The sequence below is a fragment of the Ornithodoros turicata genome, chromosome 1, assembly GCF_037126465.1.
Source record: "Ornithodoros turicata isolate Travis chromosome 1, ASM3712646v1, whole genome shotgun sequence".
NCBI classification, from domain to species: Eukaryota; Metazoa; Arthropoda; class Arachnida; order Ixodida; family Argasidae; genus Ornithodoros; species Ornithodoros turicata.
The window spans coordinates 11645087-11668237 of record NC_088201.1 but is presented as its reverse complement, the minus strand read 5'-3'; the positions used below and the strand labels follow the sequence as shown (position 1 = coordinate 11668237).

Here is a 23151-nt window from a genome sequence, read left to right as displayed (position 1 = left end):
TATCGCCAAAATTAGCACATTAATTTGCGCCAATAATGCGATTTAGTATTGTGACCTACGATCTAGAGGCACCTGCGAAACGCCATAATCTCATATTACCAAACTTGTGTTTGGTAATATGGTTAGGTATAATATAACTTTGGTTTTGTGCTTGAAACTTTACTCATAGGTGGCTCTGCATGTCCGCTTTATTGAACGTGAGCTTATTGCCTGTAGTAGTCCAGGACGCACACTAACACTCTTCTCCCCACTCCTTCCTGCTGTCCTCTCTCCATCTGTCCACGTCTATGCGTCTCTCATAGCCATATCTGCTTCGCGGTGCTAACGTGGAATAGTAAAAAAAAACACCACGATCACTTCATTTGTCTTTGGTAGCGGTAGTTAAGTGGACATATGCCGTTTAGTATCCTCGAAGCACTATTTCCACTACCCTCTGGATTTAACTGGCCTCATAGCCCCATGAACCCAATGTTCGCGTTACGAACATCACAAAATGACCCTATAACAATCGAACAACCACATGACTACCTCTGATTAGGCATAGCAGTGCAACTGTTGTTTCTTTTTTTCGACTCGACAGTTTGTTGAACCAGAGTATGAAAAAAATATTAAATGCGCTTTATAAATTTGATCAGAAAGTGCACTCTACAGTGAGTAACAATCTAATGAAACCCAAGAAAGCATTTAGTCTCGCTGCTATTAAAATCGACCATGATGGCTGCAGTCTTTCTGCGAAGTAACAATTCTGAGGCTGGAACACACAAACTGACCAACACAACAATACGGTGGTCACATGTGTAGGCAGGTTACGCTGTCTAATCAACGCAGGCGAAGTTTGCCAGGAAAACTCAACGTCAGCTGCTTATTCGAAGGAATTGACGGATACTGGCTATAATGAAATGCAAGGGGCTATAAATTGAATACACAAAATGAACGTCGTCCTCATCTGGCCTCCCATTTTCGTTTTGTATACCAGTACACCTGTGAATTTACGTTGTTTTAATTAACGCCTTCTTTCCCCTGGCTGCTCCCCATTTTAGTCTCCAGCACTTTTATTCCCTAGCACATTTACTCCCCAGTCCAGCAGATAGTCCCTAAACCACACACAAAATGATATGCATCTAGCCCCAAATGGGACAGATTGTTGTGGCATTCCATTTTGTCCCCTAAAAGGACTGCTGTTTATTTTTTCTTTCTCGTTTACTTTTCCGTTTTTGCCCTACTTGTTTTGTTGTGTTCTTCAGTGCACGACCCCAAACACATTTCCTTTGCTTTCCACGCGGATCTCGCATGCAGCAAGTGAAAACATTTATATTTGTATATTCGAAAAAGGGCTGTCGGTTTTCTCAGAGATGACAGGTGCACATGGTCGTTGTCTTCACGATGAGGTCCTTTGTCCCCGCGAAGGGTCCTGGTAAGAGTAAAACAAAGTACACCGGAAATCCAAGGTGCAAACTGATCAAGTTGCAGTCTCGGAAACCTGAAGGCAACTGGAAGTACGTAGCGCGAGGATGCAGGAGGCACTGTCAGCATTTCTGCTGGCGTACCTCAAGGGCTAGGTGGCGCCGCTCCGTGAACAATGACGACGTTTCCCTGACCGGGCTCCGCGTTTTTGACGTGTCTCACTGACGAGAAAGGTGGCGTGGGATCAGGTGGCTTGTAGCTCAGATTGGCACAAACGAACAGCATAACAGAGGTGGCTTTCAGCGATAGCAGTAGTATCGACAGGTTAATTGACATTGAACGGTTGTCGTACAAGAGGCAGTTGCCGGTTACTTTCGTTTCTTGCCCGGACCACATGGTGCATGCTAAGTCCATGGCCTTGCCGAATATCACAGGAGCCGGTATAGTGCCTGAAAGAACAAATTGATTTTCTGTGCAAGACAGAGAGTCTCTCCGCGGTCTTGAGTATTTTATGTAGAGCACGACAACATTATGTATTTTGAATAGTCACGTGAAATGACACTAAGTAAATAAGGCATTGCTGCCTGAAAGGAGAGCTAAAGAAATGAAAGTAAACATGAAGAAACTTCATACCCAAGAGCCGAATGCACGTCCATTGTAAGCCAAGGGCGAAAGACTTCTGCTGAGCTGTGACACATCTGCAAAAGAAAAACAAGGAAACTCCGAAAAGATGCATTAAAATATCAGTTCCTTAGAATTTTAAGGTACTTGAAACATATTATAGTTAGACAGCTAGAACAGACAATTAGACATTCAAATACAACAATACCGACAATTAGAACCGCTGCCTCACATCACAGGTGATTTTCCTTTTCTTTTTTTTTTTATGTCCACCGGAGGGCATCACGTATAGGAGATAGTCGAAGATAAACGAAGCATAGCTCCCACGTCGTTCTAACAAAGTAGAACTACCCGCCCCGTATTGCACCTTTAACTCACAAAAACCAAGTGAGTAACATCATCACCGTCATGTGAACTCACCTCATGGTAGCACTAATCCCAGGGGCGCTAATATAAAACGTACAAAACAAGGCTGTGAATACAGCCCCAATGTACAGGACGAATATGAAGCACTCCGTACTGCATTTGACCCTCTCCGCTTCGACGATGAAAGTAGCATTATCAGTGTGCGTACCCAAGTTTATGCAGTCGCAGTCTGTATATACCTGGAACGAGCACGACTAAAGCGTTACATCATAATGCCTATCTTTAAAAAAAAAATCAATCGCAATCAATAGATATCGCAAACGGCAATGTTGAAGTGTTGAAGGCAAAGAGTGTTGTAACCAATATCCGAAGAGCCAACCTAGAGGCGAACTTCATTACGTTATTCATATTTCCTCAAAATTCGTTTTGACCATATTGAAGATCGTATCATCGTGGCGCTGCTTAAGAGGGCTTAATTTAAACAAAATCATCGTTAACTATCGTACGCAGACGGCATTCATGACGCTCCCATAGGGATCTGTTTAAGTTTATTTGTGTGTTCCCCAAAGTCCGTAGACCAAGTAATGCCAGAGTAAAATCCCGACCCGCGTCTCATCGCACCCCACCTTGTACGCCTGCTAAGAAGAGTATACCTATGGAACCTACGTTCACGTTGTTCATGATGATTCCCCTCCTGCATCCAGCTATGCATGGCGAGAAGTACATTTTCTTATCCTTTCCGCAGACCGGATTGAACTCGAACGGGCAGGAGCAGTTTGCGCTACAGTTCAGGCTGATCGGCCTGAAAGTGAAAAATGTATTCTGTCGATGCACGCGAAGAAGGATTGAAATTAAAGTGGTAAACTGGATCATCTACGGGGACGCCTTGAGTTACAGTACATGCAAACTTGTTAATATGACACTCGTTAATCGGACTTCCTCACTTTATGACCATTTTGCGGGGGAACTATTTCCTCCCTACATAAATCATTCTCGTTAAAGTGCCACTCCGGACTCAGAAAACAGCGTTTATTCTATTTGGTTCATGAAAAGAAGGTGCCTCAAGGAATCTGTACGCGAAATTTCAATCCTGTTTACGAACGCTGTTCATTTCTGTCAATTTTTGAAGATCTGCTGAGCCTCCACAAGTTTCGATGACGCGACAAGCGAGTGACGTAATCATAAGCCCACAAATTACAATGATGTCATGTTCTGGAGAGGGCACTGGTCTTCTAGCAACGACGCCGGCGCCTCGGGAGTGTCACTTGGTGGAGAAGTCATGTGAGGCTGATCGAAAGAGGGAAAAATGGGGGAGATCTCTTCTCCCTCTTTTGTGTTTTCTCCAAGGTCGGAGCGGTCGGAGGATATGCCACGTGGGGATCCGCTAACGGAGTGCAAAAAGTGAGCCCCTCACCCCCGGAAGACGCGAAGGGCAACGACGTTGCCAGATGAGAGCCGGGCGCTCCGTCGGAGCCCAGCATGATATCACAGTTCTCAAAAATAAAAATTAATTTTCTCTAGCTTTCGCGTCACGTAGAGCCAAAATATTTTGCAGGAATGTAAAGTGAGACAAGAAGATTTCATTAACATAACTTTGCTAGGATTCTGAAGACACGAGATTTAGTTCGTAGTGGCACTTTAATGTGAGAATTCGCTTATCCGACAATAGCCGAGATTTTTTGCAGAAATAATGGCGAACATATGTATTCTATCCTTAATATTACGACCCCCCCCCCCCCCCCCCCCCGCAGTTGGACGAATGGTCCTCCTGATGTACAAGTTCTGTGTGGTTTCGGAGGACGCATGTGCAAGCTGCAAGCCCGGTTTCAGGATGACTCAAGACGTTTTCTGTGGCGCTGGCAAATATTCTTAAAAGAGTAGTGTCATCGGTCACCTTGTCATACTGATCTGCTGCAATGGATGGCAGATGTTGACATAGACAGTGGCGAACACACAGGGCAAGTACTTTCCGGCCGCGATATCTTGGAGCTCGTTTCCACAACGATACCAACAGCCGGGACGCTTGTCACAGAGAGTGAAGACCAGAGGTGGACTCTCCCCCTTTAGTGCGAACGAGGCTAGTCAAGCGCTCAGAACAGCGATTCTTTGATCAACAGAAAGACGTGCAGAATGGTTTGCCATCAACCGTGCAATAGTATTATTAGAAAAACTATTGAAAATGTAGCCAAGTAGACACTGTTATCGGATTTCTTCAACAGGCAAACTATACGCGATGTCCTTCAAGAAAAAATAGCAGCAAATTTTCGTGTTGCGGGAAGACATTTCTGTGGTGCATATCATACGCTGTTCGTTAATATGACCATTCCCTTTACGACAAATATCTGCGGGAACGGTCGTGGTCATATTAACGAGCATATTGAGCTGTGTTTGAGACTTCGTGTTGTGTCTGTCCCTTCGTGTTCCCTAGTCTCGGGGCTTTTACATTATACATCATCGTCACCGGCTCGCTTGCTTCCTAGCCATTTTTTCATATTAGCGAGGTTCGACTACATCTCGAACGGTTTTTCTTCGAAGCCATGAAGTCCCTTCGATAAGAACCGTTTGCGACGCATGTCCCAGTTGGGAAAAGGCATGAAAGTAACAATGCGCCATGTTTGAAACCCGCGTTAGAAATGTCCTAGTCGCATTACTACAGACATCTGCTATGTGGCGCGTCAGCAGGAAAAATAAAACGACGCCACTAACACAAGGTGGGTCTTCCGTGGGTCTCCTACGGTGGGTCTTCCGTTAGTGTTGCCCTTGTGCGTGTACCCAGTCTCAGCCTCTTGCACTATGGAGTATGTGGCACTGTGGAGCATGCCCCCCCCCCCCCCCCAGCTGACCTGCATCTACGCCATACTGTTAGTTGTGTATGACGTTGAAGTCACGCCTACCAATGCCGCGGTGGGTCATGGCGCGAACCATCTTTTATCATTACACATTCATTAGACATTATCATCCATTATTCATTATCATTAGACATTATATCGAGAGCATGACGAAACTGGCCTGAATGTCGCACACAGTAAAATATGGCGAAGCGGAAAAAACTCACCGAGTAGTCAATTTAATACCTCAAAATTCCGCATCGCACTGAACGAGAAGACTTGTGCAGCAATATTTGACTTATTTCCAGATTACGTACTTCTCAAAACTCGATAGGCCTATTTGCCTATTAAATACGTCGTTGCGGTTGCTTATATAGTTGAAGCCTTTATCCCCGTGGTGACTTCCCGCTTAAACTCGTGTACAGTAGTCACTTGCTCGCTTTTTTTTTTATGAAACAGCGGGCACACGTACCCATGCTTTTTGCCGAATACACAAAAAAAAAAGAACCTTACACTTTCATGCCTTTATCGTCAAGAGTGCCGGCATAGTCCAAGTTGGGACAGTAGCCCAAGAACCCGAGGAAGACCAGCCACGTGCCTAGGGAGACATAAACGCACATTCGAATTATGCTGGAGCAGCTTAAGTCCAGCTTCGATATGACGTAGCCTCCAAGAAAGGTGCCAAGACATGCACTTGGAATGGCGATCAGTCCTGCGAAAGAAGGCAGTTGAGAATGTAATGAATAAACCCAGCAAGTGCTCTTGAAAGGTTCCCCCATCGTGTCACCAATAAGAAGGTAACTTTTCAGTGTTGCAGCCGTCGATGACCTACACACTTATGCGTTTGCGATCGCAACGCAGACAATGGGACTTTCGTAATGGTGAACGGTCACGCATTGAGCACTAATGTGAACAATAGTTGTCTCCAGACCCGTAAGCTAATGTAAACAGTTTTAGTTGAATGTAGTCAGAATATGTCTGAATTTCCTGCAATATCCTTCTTCCGCGGTTAATTTGCGAAAATTGACTTGTTGTACAGTTTTGTGTTTTATTTTTTTTCTCGCTCTGATAATATTTTAAATGCAAGTGCCGCAGTAAAAGAATCGAGATGCCTTGCAGTCATGCAGCGGACGCTTGCCACTGCAGAATAAACGAGAGCACGTGCTCTGTTCCTATATGACTACGGTACGTTTTCTACGCAATACTCACGCAATAACAGGCACAATAAAAAGGAATGTACTTCACAAACAATGACCAGGACGACTGATGGCATTCCCAACAAAGCTCCAAAGTTCCAACAACTTTCTTTTTTTTTTTTTCGTCTTAGTTTTATTTCCCAAAGAAACAGGAAGTAAAGCTGCGCAAACGCAGCTTGTCTATCGATTTCGTCGATCCGATTCGAGATCTACAGTCACATGACTGTAGACTGGACTAGCGGGGACTGTCGGCATCTCATCCCTTTCCACCGCGAACATCGCAGAAGCGCAGAATATTCTCAGGTAACTAACACGCGACAAGTAATACATGACCCCGCGGGGGTTATCAGTGTTTGGTGAGTGGCGCCATCAGGCACTCCAGCCCCCCAGTACCAAGGTGTTGCCTACACTGCCGAGTGGATGCAGCGTGGGTGACTGTTTGGATTACCCATTTCCCTCACGCTCTTATGGGTAAAAATAATCCTTCTTCTACAGTCGGGGCCGCTAAGCGACCCCACACCTAGGCGTGAAACGTTGGTTGTCCTGTAGGGGACCCGTTTGTCTAAAATCAGCACTCCGTGGTTTATCTCGTCTCAAGTCTCTAGGTGTTGCAAACACATTTTCTTTCGAGTAATAAACACATGCAGCACATGGCCGACGTTCAAATACAATATTGGCACAATGCTTTCAAGCGCAACAGCGGTAATATGGGACGGCGGAGTACTGACAGGCGATTATAACTGTGCCCCCAACAGTACATAAACAATTCACTTCAAAGTACATTGTACTTTCAGCCGTGACCTCAGATTTAAAAAAATGGGCGTACCTCTTGGGAAAACCCTTTTCCATTTCTTTTTCTTTTCTTCCTTTCCTTTTTCTTTTTTTGAAAAAGCGGTGACGTCGTTGTAAAAAAAATCACAGAAATTAAAAAGCTCAGATTGGGAGATCTTCTGAAATGTACGTTAGAGGAATATTGTAACACCATCCTCAATGCTCGTGTGATGGTTTGCAAACGAATTTCCGCATCTCTACATCAAACGCTGAACCACTGTGGTGTTGTCGTTGTTGTCGTCTGCGAACTAACTGATGTAACCGTCGTAGGATATTCTTGTAAACTTAAATAAACACAGCAAGTATAACAGATGTAAGGAAACTGAAAATCAGGAGAAACAATGAATAATACAGTTTTTTTTTTTTTTTTTTCGTTACAGATTATTTATGAAAAAGCTATGGGATCGGCAGAGATGCCGTTATTGCAGTTGAGATACACGTCAATGCAGACGTCCTCTCCATGACAGTATTTAACTACTAAATGACTAATTACCTAAAATTCGTCATTAGGGGACTTAGGGTAAAAGCGGGTCTTCAGAGTGAGAGACAATCCTCGCTGGATGTCATTCCACCTTCTAGAAACCTTGAAGCGAGCGCGTACAATAAAATACCCATTGCCGAATACTGCAATACAAATTAGGCGAAAGCGAAGCTTGCGGTGGCTCGGAGAAAGCCTCCGCGACAGTGAATCACTGCTCTGAAAAACCACAAATGGCGAGCTATTTTATCGGTCGGCACAACTTGGTGACATAGACGTCCTTTCTTCTCTTTAATTCTGCTTACATTATGGGCCAGACGATCCTTTAATGGAAACACAAAGCTGCTTGTTTTTGTCTGCAAGAGAGGTATCCAGACATACACACCTCAAACCCTTTCCACAGACATGATATTTTTAGAAAGGACCCACTCGACACAGCACGTGGAGTGGCCATCGTGGCACGAGGGTCTCTCCCACCCAAACAAGTCCGTCTAGTCACTGATTTAGAAGCGGTAGCCATGCAACTGTGTCTTGATAGAATTGTGACCCTCTGTTCGGTTTACTCACAATCAACAGTAAAGGTGACAAACGGAAATTGAGGATCTTTGTGACCTGATTCCAGCTCCATTAATTATCGCAGGTGATTTGGGGCAGTAGAAGAGTTGATTCTCGGGGTGAAGTGCTAAAAAAACTCTCGCTATCATCGCCAAATTGTTTCTTGAATAACGTTTACAAACATACAGGGTGTCCCGAAAACGTGTCATTCAATTATAATAAAAAAACTACGCCACCTAGCATCATGCGGTTAACGGCATTTGTTCTTATTAGGATTTTGCCACCCCCGGATGTGAATGTCATGTATCGTAAGTCTAATTGTGTAAATATTTGCGAACTGAACTCGGAAATTTGCCAAGTGAAGGTCACTTTTTTACCCCACCAATATGAAAGAGCGTGCCGAATTCACTCAAATTCATAATTGACAATGATATTCATGAGCTATCCCACCGAAAAAATTAGCCGAACATCATGCTTTTCGGAGCACCGGAACATAACGCGCGATGACTTTTTGAGCGCAATCGCTCACACTCGGATGAAAGGAGGTTCCAGAGCCAGCCCACAGAGTGATAGTAGAAAAAGTAGCAGTTCCTAAAATTGGAAGAGGGAAAGCATTATCCCAGCGAAAGTCGGACGCGATAAGCCATGCCTGTGTTATATCTCTTTCTGCGATGCCGAGGTGGGCTGGGTTTCCAACCTCCTTTCGTCGGACTGACAAAGATTGCGCTGAAAAATTCATCGTGCGCTATTCTGTGCGACCTCCGTAGAGCATGATGTTCGGCTATTTTTTACGATGGGATAGCTCCTGAATATCCCTGTCAATTATCATTAATTTGAGTAAATTAGACACGCTCTTCACATTGGTGGGGTAAAAAAGTGACCTTTACTTGGCAAATTTCCGACTTAAGCTCTCAAAAATTTACATAATTAGACTTACGTTACACGACATTCACATCAGGAGGTGGCAAAAACCCAGTAAGAACAAGTGCCGTTGACCACATGACTCTAGGTGGTGTAGTTTTTTTAATTATAATTCAATTACACGTTTTCTGGGACATCCTGTGTGTGCACGCACCTACTCAAGCTTTCTCTGTGTTGGACCTCCCCATTGCCTGCTCCCCCCTTGCTCTCCATTTCTATTTCATGATTCAGAATGAACAATAGAGGAGGACCCTCATAGAAGTGATCCTTTCCCTGTCATTTTAAAATATTTGCCCACTGTAAACGACACCCCAGAGGGAAGTTACGAGACAGCGACTGGAATACATTTACAGAAACATATTACCTCCTGCTAATTCCCTGTGATGTAAAAGTAAAAGCCACTGCTGAGAAACGAATTCGAATGAGTGGAGGTGATGACCACGTATATATAACCAGCCCTTTATGGAAGAGCTTTTTCGATCTTTCTGTACGGCGAACGTGATCGCTGGCAGCCCAGACAGGGTGAGCCACTTGTCTGAGACGTCGAAGAAATGTTTACTTCCGTTTCTTTAATCACGTTTGGCTACAGGGGTCCACTATTGTTATCCCACGTTTGGAGCCGGGGAAGAATGCAACAAAAGCAACTATAGTTATCGACCTATCGCCCTTACGAGCTGCATTGCCAAAACGTTTGAGCGAATGGTTATTAATTGGCTCGTCCATTACCTCAAAGAAAATAAATGTTTACCACAATATCAGTGTGGTTTCCGAATGGGGCGTTCAACAATGCATCCCCTCATTCGCCTTGAAACAATCATACGTGAAGCGTTTGTCATAAAGCAACACTGCCCATGCGTATTTTTCGATTTAGGCCGGAGAGACCTACTAATTTCGAAAAGGCATATTATACTACATGGCGATACGGCATCCTGCAGGACCGCCACTCCCTTGAGATACGGGGCCATCTTCTACGGTGTATCGCTAATTGCCTTGAAGGAAGAACATTCAGGGTTCAGCTTTGAACAAACGTTGTCACGTTCATTTGTGCAGGAGAATGGCGTTCTACATGGGATTGTCCTTAGAATTACACTATTCATCGTTAAAATTAGTTCTGTCGCTAAGGTACCCCACCTTCCATGATAGGTCGGCGAATTCACTCGTGATGTTCATCACCGACATCACTCACCATAACGTCACTCACAATGATGTGATGTCGAGTGATAGGCAGTGATGTGATGTGATGTTGAGTTTGATGTCGAATGATGGGAAATGATGTGATGTGATGTTAAGTTTGATGTCGAATGATGGACAATGATATGATGTGATGTTGAGTTTGATGTTAATTATGGGTAGTGATGGGATGTTAGGTTGAGTGTGATGTTGAATGTGTTATGTGATACTTTTACCCTTTTCTATTTACCCTCCAATGAGTTGAATAATGTTGATAACATGTCTCTGGCACAATGATACATGTGGTGTCGCCCGTTTTAAAGGGCTCCGCCGCCGCCGCCCCTTCCGAATTTTGCTGTCGCCTGTTATCATCTCGTTGATGATCGTTGATAATATATCCTTGGCACCATGATTAAAGGGGTTCCGCCCGTTTTAAAGGGCTGTGCTGCACCCTTTTCCGAATTTTGTGGTCGCCTCTGTTACAATCCCTGTGGAATGGCATGATATAAGTCGTTGATAATATGTCTTTGTCACCATGATCAAAGGGATTTCGCCCGTCTTAAAGGATACTGCGCAATTTAGGGACGCTAACGGACGAGGACAGAAGGGACTAGACAGGATAGGCGTCGCTCACAACTGAAGTGTATTGTAGAAAGTACAAGCAGACGTAAGCTACACAAACCGGTAACAGGGGACAAGTGCCAAAATTCGAGAATGCCACCCCACACGTGCGGAACAACGCATTGCACCCCGTAGATAGCAAGATTATGATTAACTGTTTAAGAAGGCAACCTCCTTGTCGGACAATGTAATAGATGGTTTACGGACACCCTTACCTTTCCCCGTTACAAGTATGTGATGTGATTCGATGAACTCCCGAGCGATCTGGTGCACCGCTCTCCCTAGGGCAATGGTGCCCCGAAAACCAGGAAGACAACCACACCTATAACAGTGGTACGCCACATTACCCGACGGCACGCTTCTCAGGCTGTAGAGGTGTTCTCTAAGTCTAATATTTAGGCACCTGCCCGTCTGGCCAATATATACTCTACTACATGAGGGAGAAATGCAGTACCCAACACTGGAAGAGCAATAGGGCAAGAACTTCTGGGAATGTGCAGTCTCACACGGATCCTTCCGTTCTGCGCTCTTGACCATGGCACATAGCCTAGGCGACCCACTTTATGAGGAGCAGAGTGGACCGTTGGCACCTGGTACCTATATATTAGCTACCTTTCTTGATGTTGTGGGAAAGTCGATACACGTATGGCAAAATAACTGGTCTACCCGGAGGCCTTTGTCGTACAGTTTCCCGTTTAGAAAGCACCGATGCCATCAATCTCTCAGCTATACTTGTGATGATATGATCAGGGAACTCCGCATCAATCAAACGCATACGCTGACCCTGCAAAGCCGTTCTAACTGTGTGGACACATGACCTCTCCAGCGCTGATCTTAATGTAGCCGTCCCGATAGCCCTTTTAACAACCTTCAAGTGGGATGAGTCATATAGCCAGAGTTGCTTAACTGACCCGGGAGCAAAAGTCAAGGAAATGTGATGGTGCTCTCCAGCTTGAATTCGAGGTACTGCGTAGTGTTCTCCCTCTGGAGTTCATGTGTGAAGCCAAGCCCGCCATCATGCTCACGGAAAACAAAGCGCCCTTGACACATATTCACTATCATCGACGTCCTGGACATGTCTCTAAAACACGAGATAATCATCGACAATTCGACATACCTGAGTGTCTTAGTGACCGCAAGGTCAGTATAAGGTGCGCAAGATCACACAAGACGGGGGCCACAGACGACCCTATGCAAATGCCCTTCCCCTGTATGTAACTTTATGTAAAAAGCGTGTGCACCGTCCCTTTAAATTGCAGTATGTCGGTGGTTGTACCATTTGCATCAAAGCGGTAAACAGTAATTCAAATTGCATTACTCTGCTGTGCTTCTGGTAGAACTCCTGAGAGCATGTGCGCTACCCCTTTAATCCGCAAAATGCAGCGGTTGTACCACTGACATCAAAGAGTAAATAATTACATTGCTCCGCTCCGCCTCCGCAATAAGTTAAATAAAATTCCTGAAAACGTGTGCACCACCCCTTTAAACTGCAACATCCAACATGCAGTGGTGCACCACTGGCGCCAATGTGGTAAAAAGTAATTCAAATTACATTGCTCCAATGTGCTTCTGGTAGAAAATAAACGAAATTCCTAAAACGGAGTGCACCGCCCCTTTAAACCGCAGTATGCAACATGCAGTGGTTGTACCATTGGCATCAAAGCGTAAATAGAACTTCAAATCACATTATTACGCTGTGCTTCTGGTGGAAATCAAATCAAATTCTCAAAAGCTTGTGCACTGCCCCTTTAAACTACATTGTACCGGAGGTTGTAAGATAGGCATCTAAGCGGTAAACAGCAATTCAAATTGCTCCGCTGCGCGTCTCGAAGAAGTTCAATAAGGTTTCGAAAAGTGTGTGCACCGCCCCCTTTAAACTGCAATATGCCGGTGGTTGCACCACTGGCACCAAAGCGTAAAACCAATGCAAATTGCATTGCTTTGCTTGAGGTAGAAGTTAAATGAGACGCCTAAAAGCGTGTGTACCGCCCCTTTAAACTGCAATATTACCCAACGGCATCCCCCGCCGCCCTCAATCTCATGATCGCTCTCTGGAATTCACCTCCTAAAGCCTATCATTCAAAATGAAGTTGGATTCAGAACGGGTTCTGAATTCTGGCCTATGATGTGATGAGCTATTATGTTAAATAATGGTTAAGGATGTTATGGACCCTATTGTTGAATGATGGACAATTATGTGGTGCGCTGTGATGTCGAATGATGGGTTATGATGTGATGGGCTGTAATGTTGATGTTATATAATGGGCTATGATGTGATGGTGATGTCAAATGATGGGTTAAGTTGCCATGGGCTGGGATGTTGATGTCGAAAGGTGGGTTACGATGGGATGGGCTGTGATGGTGATATGATGTTATGGGCACCGGTTATTGTCGTGCATGATGTGATGTTGAATGAATTTTTTCGAAATATGCCTTCCATAACATACCCCTTATACGTAAAGGACATCCAGATATCTTGTTGCTCTGCGAACTTAACCACGTGTGAGAGACAACTACAGCTGCGGTCAAATAAACTAGCCAAATGGTATTCTCAAAACGGATTCAAATTGTCACCTGAGAAAACCGCCTGTGCCCCATTTTCAAGGGTTAGAGGAGTGTTTCCGAAACTACACTCAAACTAAACGGACAGGACGTACTTGTTAAAGCTGAACATAAATTCCTGAACGTGACTTTTCATAAAAAGCCACCAGGATATAATTCTTCATTAACTCGATATAAGAAGCGGGCTACTTCACCAATTGTTCTCCAGAAGGAATTTTCGTCCTTAAAGGAACGTCTCGGAGAACGCGTGACATTTTATACTGATGAGTCGAAAACAGACACCGGTGTCTCGTATGCAACGGTTACAGCGCCTGTACATGTTCACATCGTTTAACGAACATCCTATCGATCTTCAGCGCGGAAATCTATGGAAAAATCTTGACACTTAATTGCATACTACGACACCACATAAAGTCATTTACACAGATTCCCTGAGCTGTGAGTCAGCTGTAACTTGCGAAAACTAAATCACCTTCTTGTCCTGAGTGGTGCTGGGATCCAGGATAACCCGAATCCCGAGATCCCGCCTGTTTTTTTCAGAAATCTTGGAACTCGAGAAAAATACCGCGAATCCACACTTGACGTAGTAGCAAAGTAACGCACGAAATGACGTGGGTTCTTTAATTTCTCGCATTTTTTTCGATGATCTGCAATTTTTTAACTGCATCTCCAGCTGTCCAAAAAGGGCACGCATATTTCTGATCATGCGAGTAGCCGACCCCTATTGTTGACCCTGAATTCTGACGCACGTGCTCGTGCTTTGCGAGTCTTTTTGCTTTTGTAATCACTCAAAGGCAAAGAAATGGCGCTTTTCAAGTTTTCATGAGCGGCGATGGCAGAGGTCCGCTTCTCACACGCGCCCACACATATTTGCTATCCATCGCTCCATCAAACGTAGAAGCCGAAGGAGTAGTTCTGCTGCGAATATATATGTACAAAAATTCGTTCCCAGCTACGGGATAGCGCGCTTGACCCGCTGTGCTTTCTACACTCCTATTACAACTATATACCGTGAACACACAAGCCAGTGAGGACCGGGGGATGAACCGGGCTAATAACATTCTCCTCCGGACTGTTTGATGACCACACTCATGCGAAAAGTTTTATTACATTTTTTGAACGTGTTTGGCAAATAAACCATCTCGTGCATCGAATGCAGTCTCTTCAGCATGATGCAGGCCGGGTAATTCACTTCCAGGCGCTTCCTAAAATTTTCCGTCTCTATGATTCAGTTTTGTCGTTCCAGTAATTGTAATCCATAATAGAGGCGGCAGCATGGAATGAATGGATGGGCGCTATGACGACGGCTGCCCGCATAAAAGCTAAGCTTGTTATTGGGCAGAACGCAAGAAAGCTGCACCTGTATTTTTCTTTATATCAAAAACAATGAAAATCACTCTTTTTGACGAATGTTTTGATTTCCACGCATCGGGGGACAGAGCACCGAGGAGACACGCAACACGATTGAGTTACAGTTACAGTTGGTCCTTTGAATCTTTCTATGCGGGTTTTCTCGGTTTTATCTCAATCCCGCAATCCGCTCCCCAGATTCGTTGGAAAAAATCCCGAAATCCCGAGACTGAAAAAATTGCCCGAGATTCCCAACCCCAGTCCTGAGGGCACAAGGCTTAGCCAGCAGAATAAATAAGTAACAGCCTTAGATTAACTTTTTGCTGGTTACCTATAGCAATGCCGGGATACCCGGCAACGAACTTGCATGCGCCGCTGCTGCAGCTCCACTCTTTAGGGATATAACACACTTTCATGTTCCTATACTCAAAACCTGAGATCGGCCCTCGGGGTGGCAGTCAGTCAGAAACGGTAGCAGTTTTGGAACATGCAAACAAATAATAAGCTTCGAGTGGTTAAAAGTAGTATAGGAAGTCGTACGCAATGCTCTAAAAGTCGCGTGCACGAAGTTCTTTTATCTCGTTTGAGGACTGGACATACGTATCTAACACATAGTTTATTACCTTGCGCAGAGAAGCCATACCAATGTACACACTGCGAGGTGCGCCTCTCTGTGTTGCACATCATCATCACATGTCGCTCGAAAGAACCTCATCGCCGTCATCACTTTCATGAGTTTTACCAGTATCATCAACCACTTCACCCAGCGGTATAGCTGGGTGATGAACCCTTTTACCTTTTTGTATCAGTTTTCTTAATGATATTGGTTATATAACTGTCTTGTGATCTTATGAGCTTTTATAAGAACCTGTTTTTCACTGTATTACACAGTTTGGCTTTAACCTTCATAATGTATCAGTTTTAATCTATTTTTATTTTGAACCACGCAGTACACTCTTTAACACTGTCTTGGTGCATTATAGTCCAAGTTGCTAATGAGCCATAATGATACCAATCAGTATGATAATCCTTAGTATTACATCATCTCACGGCTGCACTCATATCTATCGACACTGGTGCACAAGAGGGACATCACAACCTGACCAGTGAAAGGGGGTACGACGACCATAGGCCCACTCAGTCGCTCTTTAGGGTAACAGGATGAAATGTGTAAGCCGTGCTCACCTATTAGCCCACCGGCGCTGGACGCCGACATTCCAAACTGACTTTCGAATAACTTGGTCCCAAAGTTCGATAAACCAGATCCAATCATCGCTGAAAGTTACAAGTAGAGGTGAGTTTCTTTCCAATGTCTCGTAACTCAAGATGACTTACTCTCAACTGTTGCTGCAAGACTGATGAAGACAAAAGTATAGTTTTGCAACAGGCGCTTGACGGACTTGGGAATGTCGTGAGCTTTAGACATCGTCTCCTTGTTAATCAATTCTTGTGCTAGTAGCCGAGTGTCTACTTCGATTCGTTTCTGCGAAGCGAGGTGTGAAGTACCTGTATTGCAGAAGGAGTCCTCTCTGAGGTTCCATTACGTCCATTATAATTATCAAGTGTACTCAGATATAACGAAACACCTTCACCTATGAGAATTAACGAGATGCTTTCCTTCATCCAGTGGCGGATCCAGGGGGGCGGTTGGGCGATCACCCCCCCCCCCCCCAAACGTCAGCTTATGCATTGGATTTCCTTCTCTCCCCTCCCCATTGCGCGCTTCGACAAAGAAACCGTCCCCCAAACCGAGGGTCTGGGTCCGCCACCGCCTTCATCTGATGTTTGGTATGACGTACCTGGTAAAGTCTTGGGAAACGCAGCAATGGGAATACTGGCACAAAAGGCCATCACCCCAGCTATGACGAAACCTAGCCACCAGGCACCAATCCATACACTGCTCGAAGGCGTTAAGCCTAGGCTGGAAGGAACCGTCATGTGCTGAGCATGTCTGCAGCGGACTCAAACAACGGCAATTCCATATTGGTTCACGAAATAGTTTGGATGGTTTTACGTCTCAGTGTAAGACGGACGCTTAGGAATGTTATGGGCGTCCATGAATGGCAGAATATAGCGGACAGCACTGCCATTTAATGTATTTCTTGGTGACATACAGTTGTGGGAGACCGATATGTGTACGGGTTACCTTCTGGGATCTACAGTGATATCCGTGTATATGTTCAGCAGATATCCGCCAAGGATGAAACCAACTGCTGGCCCAATAATAGCCAGTGTGTAGTAAGTCCCTGAAAAGATAAGATATCGACACCTGTACTACAATAATATGCCCATGTTGAGTGGCTCTAGCCACATAAAAATTCACCCTGTCGTTAAGCGCACGTCTTACCAATATACCTCGATGATTTCCTCGTCGGGAGATTGTCGTCCATAAAAGCGATGGCAAGAGTGTAGAATGGCACAGTAGAGCAACCGTGAACCATGTTAGCAAACATGAGGAGAAAACGATAGTTTCGAACGCTGCTGTCCAGAGGCACGTCTTCACCCCGTTCGTAGGGACAGGTGTCTTTAATCTCTTTGCTGAACCTGTTCGTGAAAGCCAGAAAATGTATAGCTACGTCGGTATTGTGTTAATTCTAACACAATCTTGTCCTACGTCAGTCTCTGTACTGCTATATCTGGTACATTGACACTTTCAGGGATGGGTGACACGTTCGTAGGGAAAAAAAGTGGACCCCCTTTAAATCCTTGTATAATAATTCAGTGTTTTACATCGCGAGTCAACTGGGATCATGAGCGACGTCACAGTGGATTAATTTTGCACACCTGAAGGTTCTTTAATGTGCGCCCAAATTGCAGCACACAGCACACCACATTTAGGTCGCGGGCCCACACGCGGTGCGTAAACCCATATACCCATGTGCGGAAACCGCCTGCGGGCTGCCGCCGAACGGCAAGAACGAATGCTTGTCGCCCAGTAGCCGCTATCGCCTATGATTTCCGCGGCTCTCAAGGTATCGATGCTGACGACGCTGTCAACATGTTGCCTGAGAAAACAAGATTATGACGCAATATCCGTTGACCACCTGATTGGACGAAGATGTGAGGTACGCCGCTAAAAATCGTGCATTACGCTGTCGAGGAAAAAGCGGAGGCTCCGCGTTTCTGATGACGATTGATTATGATGATTGGAGTTTTAATAGCGCATTGAGAATACAGGTCATAATGCACCAGCACTGCGATTAAAATTAGACTAGTAAAGGCTCCGCGTTTCTCGGCGGTCTTAAAGGAACATTAAAGTGGTATCCAACATGGCCAAAGGCTGCTATCATTTTGTAAAGCAGTATGTGAAAAGCATTCCCATAAAATATTTTTGTCCAAAGTTGTTTCACCGCGGCGCAATTTGCAAAATCGCCTACCCACTCTAGTGTGACGTTTGTGGTGGACAGCCCCCTCGTTCGTTGGTAGGAAAAACCGTCTGCTACGAACATTGCGAGCTGTTTCTTGTTGTCTTCCTATATGATTTATATCACGTTTTCTAAAAGAAACAAAGCACATATGCATAATAAGGTTGCAATCACAAGACTAATACATCCGTGGCTTCTGAGCAATCTCAGAACTCACAGTAGCAGAAAGCAAGCGAGGACGTCGGTATTGTGGCACCACCTGTTAGCCCCAGAACCAACTGTGCGGTGAAAACGGTCAGAGAGGCTGCACACTGTCGGGAAGCACTAAGGTATCGCTGTACAACACATATTTAATTTCGGCCTGCACCACTCGTTCTTCCCGTGTCGGAGCTACTTGTGTCCTTCCACAAAGTTGCCAGCGTCCTCGTCCGGGTTTGAACCCGCGATCTTGTGATTAGCAGACAGACACGGTACCGACTGAGCCACCGAGGGCGGCATGTGCGCGTGGCTATCGAACTTGCATAAAGGCTTGTAGTTTCACTTGAAACGCGTTCATGCGATCGACACATCTAGCATTCAACAAAGGCAATGTGATTATTAGCTCCTAAAAGCACCAGAGACCTGAGATGATATCTAATGGAGTGCGGCGTGTTATCCACCAGGCTTGTAGAGTGCTGGACAAAAGTGTACGAAACGCGTGAGCGGCACAGGGGTGGCATCCAATGTATTGCTCCGTAGACGAAAGCGTGCTGGGCGAACGCAATGCATCCTGGACAGGTCCTGGTCGCACGTCACAGCAAACGTCAAGGCACACGTGACCTTTAAGATGGCGGCGCCCGTGATCGGCGGCCAAACCGCTTGGAAACAATGTTGTTGTTGCTTCTGGGTTACGTTTTGGATGTCTTTCGATCACGGTAATTATTTTTATCCGATAATCTCGCAATAAGACGCGCAGGCCTCGTACTGTTGACGACTTCCAAGGATGTGATGACGATCGCGCGTTAAGACCCACTGAGCCGATGCGATGTACTAATCTAAGGGAAAATGGACTACCATGATGCGGAAGAAGCACCGCATAGTTTACGCTAGCCAAATACGTTCATCTCTTGGCTTTATGACGACGGAAATACGTCGGTATGCGACAAAACGACGTGTAAACAAAGTCACATGACTTCAAAATGAAGTTTGATGTGCGACCAGGACAAGATGGCAGTTTTGCCAAAAGCACCCGCTTGAGGGTAGTTACAACAATGACGGGTTTGTGTCATCCCTGTGGTGAGCGGTGTATTTTGGTATTTTCTCTGGACAGAGACACCATAGACACCCTAGCGGCGAGCGGAAGCGGGCGAGTTCACTGGTTCAGAGGGAAGGAAGAGTGCGCTTGTGGGTACCCACCGTGGTAGTAGTGGTAACTTTGCTTTCGAAATGGTTTCGTTTTCGCTCTACTGCACCGAGCGCGAGTTGCTATCACGGGAAGGGACCCGAGCAGCACAATGTACTGAAAGTCGGGTGCAATAGGGGTGGACGGGTAGGTGGAAGGCCTTGAACAGACTGATGAAACTAAAGAACATTGATAAGACACATACCGTCCACCCCTATTGCACTCGACTTTCAGTACATTGTGCTGCTTGGGCAGAGTTGATTTTTATTTCCATTTCTTGTTTGTCTTGTTTTCCTGTTCTTGTTTCTCTACTTTTTAAATGTATGTGCACACGTCTAAATTGGTAATACAGTGTTCCCACAAGGAAATATGATCACGAATGTTTTATTATATGGAGGACAGCTTCGCGGTCTTGCCCTGCTGTCCTGATTGCAACAATGTAAATTATATTGTATGTTAATAAAGCGACCTTGACCTTGAAGATGAACCACGCAATGCTATTGAGGACGACACAAGGACGCATCCATTGGTTCTCCTCAACAGGGTGTATGCAAAAATGTCGTAACCTGTTCTTGCAATAACAACTAACGTTGCGCCTTAGCTCTGACACAACACTCCATGAGAACATGAAATTGTTGGTTGAGCATTGCTTATACAGGGCGTCCGGTGAGAAAGTGTCATTAAATTTCTAAAAATAGGTTTAACTTCAGAAAATTATGAATCTACTTGGAATACACACACACAGAGACTTTTGCCACAGATTCAGGCCGTTTGCATTCGCGTCACACATTAATTAAGCTAATTTTCCTAATTGAACTCGAAAATTAGCCAAGCAAGGGTAACGTTTTTCTTGATGAATTCAGTAGCCAATGGCCATAGCACACTATTCGAACCGAAACCACAGTTCTTTTTTGTTTTTTCAGAAGATTTGTACAAAAATTTGACAGCCGCAAAACCGTCACTTAGCAAGGCGTGCTCCATGAAATTTGCGTTTCCATAGATGCTTGCTCTGCCGCTATCGAGAGAAAGTTGAAACAGCCACACCCGACCGACGGCATTACGGCGGTAACCGACGTTATCAGTGACTGGGGACTGACTGTATGCACGTTGATAAGGGCGGAAGGCGTGATTATGTCCTTGTTCGCGTAGGAGGGAGGGTATTTGGATGGAACTAAATGTTCCGCAAACGTAAATATCAGCAAGCGCACCTCGCACGGGAACGGTTTTGCGGCTGTCTAATTTTGTACAAATCTTCTGAAAAAACTCGTGTGATTTCAATTGGAATAGTGTGCTATGGCCATTGGCTTCTGAATTCTTCAAGAGGAACGTTACCATTGCTTGGCTAATTTTCGAGTTCAATTAGCAAAATTAGGTTAATTAATGACCAGCGGCATGGCCGAGTGGGCTAAGGCGTCCGCTCATTAGTGGTAACCAAGGTCGTGCTGTAGACTGGGAGGTGGTGGGTTCGAATCCTACCGCCGGCTGTGCTCTCTGAGGTTTTCCCCGGGTTTTCCGAAGGCTTTCCAGACGAATGGCGGCACAGTTCCCCCTGAAGTCGGCCCAGGACGCGCACTAATCCCCCTGTCCCACACTCCTTCCTGCTGTCCTCTCTCCCTCTGTCCACATCTGTACGCCGCTCATAGCCACAGCTGCTTCGCGGCGCTAACACGCAATAAAAAAATAAAAAGAAAGGTTAATTAATGTGTGACACGAATGCAAACGGCCTGTATCTGTGGCAAAAATCTGTGTGTGTGTGTGTATTCCAAGTAGTTTCATAATTTTCTGAAGTTAAACCTATCTTTAGAAATTTAATGACACTTTCTCACCGGACACCCTGTAGGAGTGGAACACTTACTTGTACTGCGGCGCTATGAAGTGCGGTATGGCAAATATGAGTGATCCAATACCCATGCAGGCTGTTCCAATGGCCATGATTTTCGGCTTGTGTCCACTTCCACCAAAATAAGTAACCGGTGACATAAGCAGCAGCGAACCGACGTTGTACATGGACACAATAAGACCAACTTCTACACTGCGAAGTTGAAAGCGTCGCTCCAAGACGGGTAACGCTACGTTCACGAAGCCGCTGATCACCATGCCCTGAATGAAGGAGGCCACGCAAAAAGATGTCAAAACCCATTGTGGCGTCATGAAACCTTGCAAGAACCGTGGATTGAAGGTCTTCCATCCGCACTTCAAATCACTGTCTGGAACCACAGTGTGGTCTGGTGACTGAACAGTGTGGTCTGGTGACTTAGTGGTGGTCGGGTGTTGTGTCTCCTGTTGCGGGTTACTCTGTTGCTGCTGTTGAGCATGCCTGCGTTCTTCTTCCTGACCATGCTGGTCCTGATGTCCTGGCTTGACCTCTTCGGCCTCGGGGCTCCTCGGCGACCGAGGCGACCGAGGCGACGGACTTTGATGTGACCGAGGCGACGGACTTTGATGTGACCGATGTCGACTTGAGTTGCCTTCCGTTGCCTGAAATACAACGTTTGAACACGCACTGTCCAAACATGATGCATGCGACAAAAAACTAACGCCCTCGTTTCGGGTGCTATTTCTTTGAATGTGTGTGCTTCATATTATACAAAAACGAAACCTTCAGCAATTCCTGGTCGCAATTCTATTTATGCATGCCCCTACAGTATAGGGGACGAAACATTTAGTAATGACCTGTTCAATAGTTTCAGACTTTGCATCACCCCACTTATTGAGTAATCCCTTCTTCTAAGGGCGCTCACTCTATCTATGAACCATAACGCGTAGACGATTACTTAACCTAGGCAAACGTGTGTGCAAGTGTCACCGATCGTTCCTCTTCAGCACAAAGGTCAGCTCCGCTTGGCACAGCCATCTGCAGCCGCGTGAGTGACTCACAAAGCAATGTGCGACGAAGTCGTGCGACGATTGTAGCCGTATATCAAATATGAGCGCTTTAGCTGAGACAAGCTTGACTTACCATTTTGGTTTCAAGGATACCATTCCACGGACGAAACGCGCATTCGCGCCATAGCTGCTAAACCACGTCTTTCATTTCTTCTTTCAAGAGGCCCGACACACGATCCCCCAAATAGGATGCACTAGGCTTGTGTCTGTGTTACTGGCGAAACGAGATTAACAACACGTGCACGGTGTTCACACAAAACGTCGCAAGTCTACGGTAGAAGAAAGGCAGCTCTTCGGGCGTTCCTTTGGCTACGAAGCTTTCAACGAGTTCAGTCACTTGAGACCGTTTGACAAAGATGACGATTCTGGCCAATAAATAGCGCTAATCTCGCTTGGTGGATCAAAGCTAGAAAGCGTAAGGAAGAAGAAAAAGAATCACTTGACTACGGCTGGCTATGGAGGAGACATGCGCTGGCTAATAATGTACTAGAGAAGCATCAAAAATCCTGATCAAGGCATATCAGAAGGCTATTCAAGACTGCTGAGCTTCCATTGAAGGACCATTGGTAGGGACGGGGATATGAGTGTAGTTTGTAGGGCTTGTGTTTTGGAGACC

General features: G+C 45.3%; 1 protein-coding gene and 1 long non-coding RNA gene across 3 annotated transcripts in view; one reads left to right on the top strand and one right to left on the bottom strand.

Moving 5' to 3' along the window:
* LOC135377481 (uncharacterized) overlaps nucleotides 1–23151 on the top strand; it is a 100297-nt gene that overhangs the window by 58744 nt on the left and 18402 nt on the right. The gene's annotated exons all lie outside the window — the stretch shown is intronic.
* On the bottom strand, nucleotides 1296–22921 carry LOC135397035 (solute carrier organic anion transporter family member 4A1-like). Of its 2 annotated transcripts, none has more exons than XM_064628360.1 (12): nucleotides 22609–22921; nucleotides 21505–22127; nucleotides 17251–17447; nucleotides 17050–17149; nucleotides 16703–16824; nucleotides 16239–16409; nucleotides 16089–16178; nucleotides 5733–5931; nucleotides 3058–3193; nucleotides 2446–2630; nucleotides 2038–2102; nucleotides 1296–1853 (listed from the first exon to the last, which is right to left on the bottom strand). In XM_064628360.1, the coding sequence occupies exons 1-12, from the start codon at nucleotides 22609–22611 to the stop codon at nucleotides 1549–1551; spliced, it is 2196 nt and encodes a 731-aa protein (XP_064484430.1). In that variant the 5' UTR covers nucleotides 22612–22921; the 3' UTR covers nucleotides 1296–1548. The 2 variants fall into 2 exon arrangements, with proteins under 2 accessions (XP_064484430.1, XP_064484439.1); XM_064628369.1 differs by having other exon boundaries at nucleotides 5733–5817.

Excerpts from the sequence above, each read along its gene's own strand:
- LOC135397035 (XM_064628360.1), bottom strand. Across the intron at positions 16,825-17,049 it reads ATCACTGTAGATCCCAGAAG|CCTAGGCTTAACGCCTTCGA; the intron begins GTAACCCGTACA and ends GGTTCCTTCCAG. Across the intron at positions 16,179-16,238 it reads TCTTGCAGCAACAGTTGAGA|CGATGATTGGATCTGGTTTA; the intron begins GTAAGTCATCTT and ends TGTAACTTTCAG.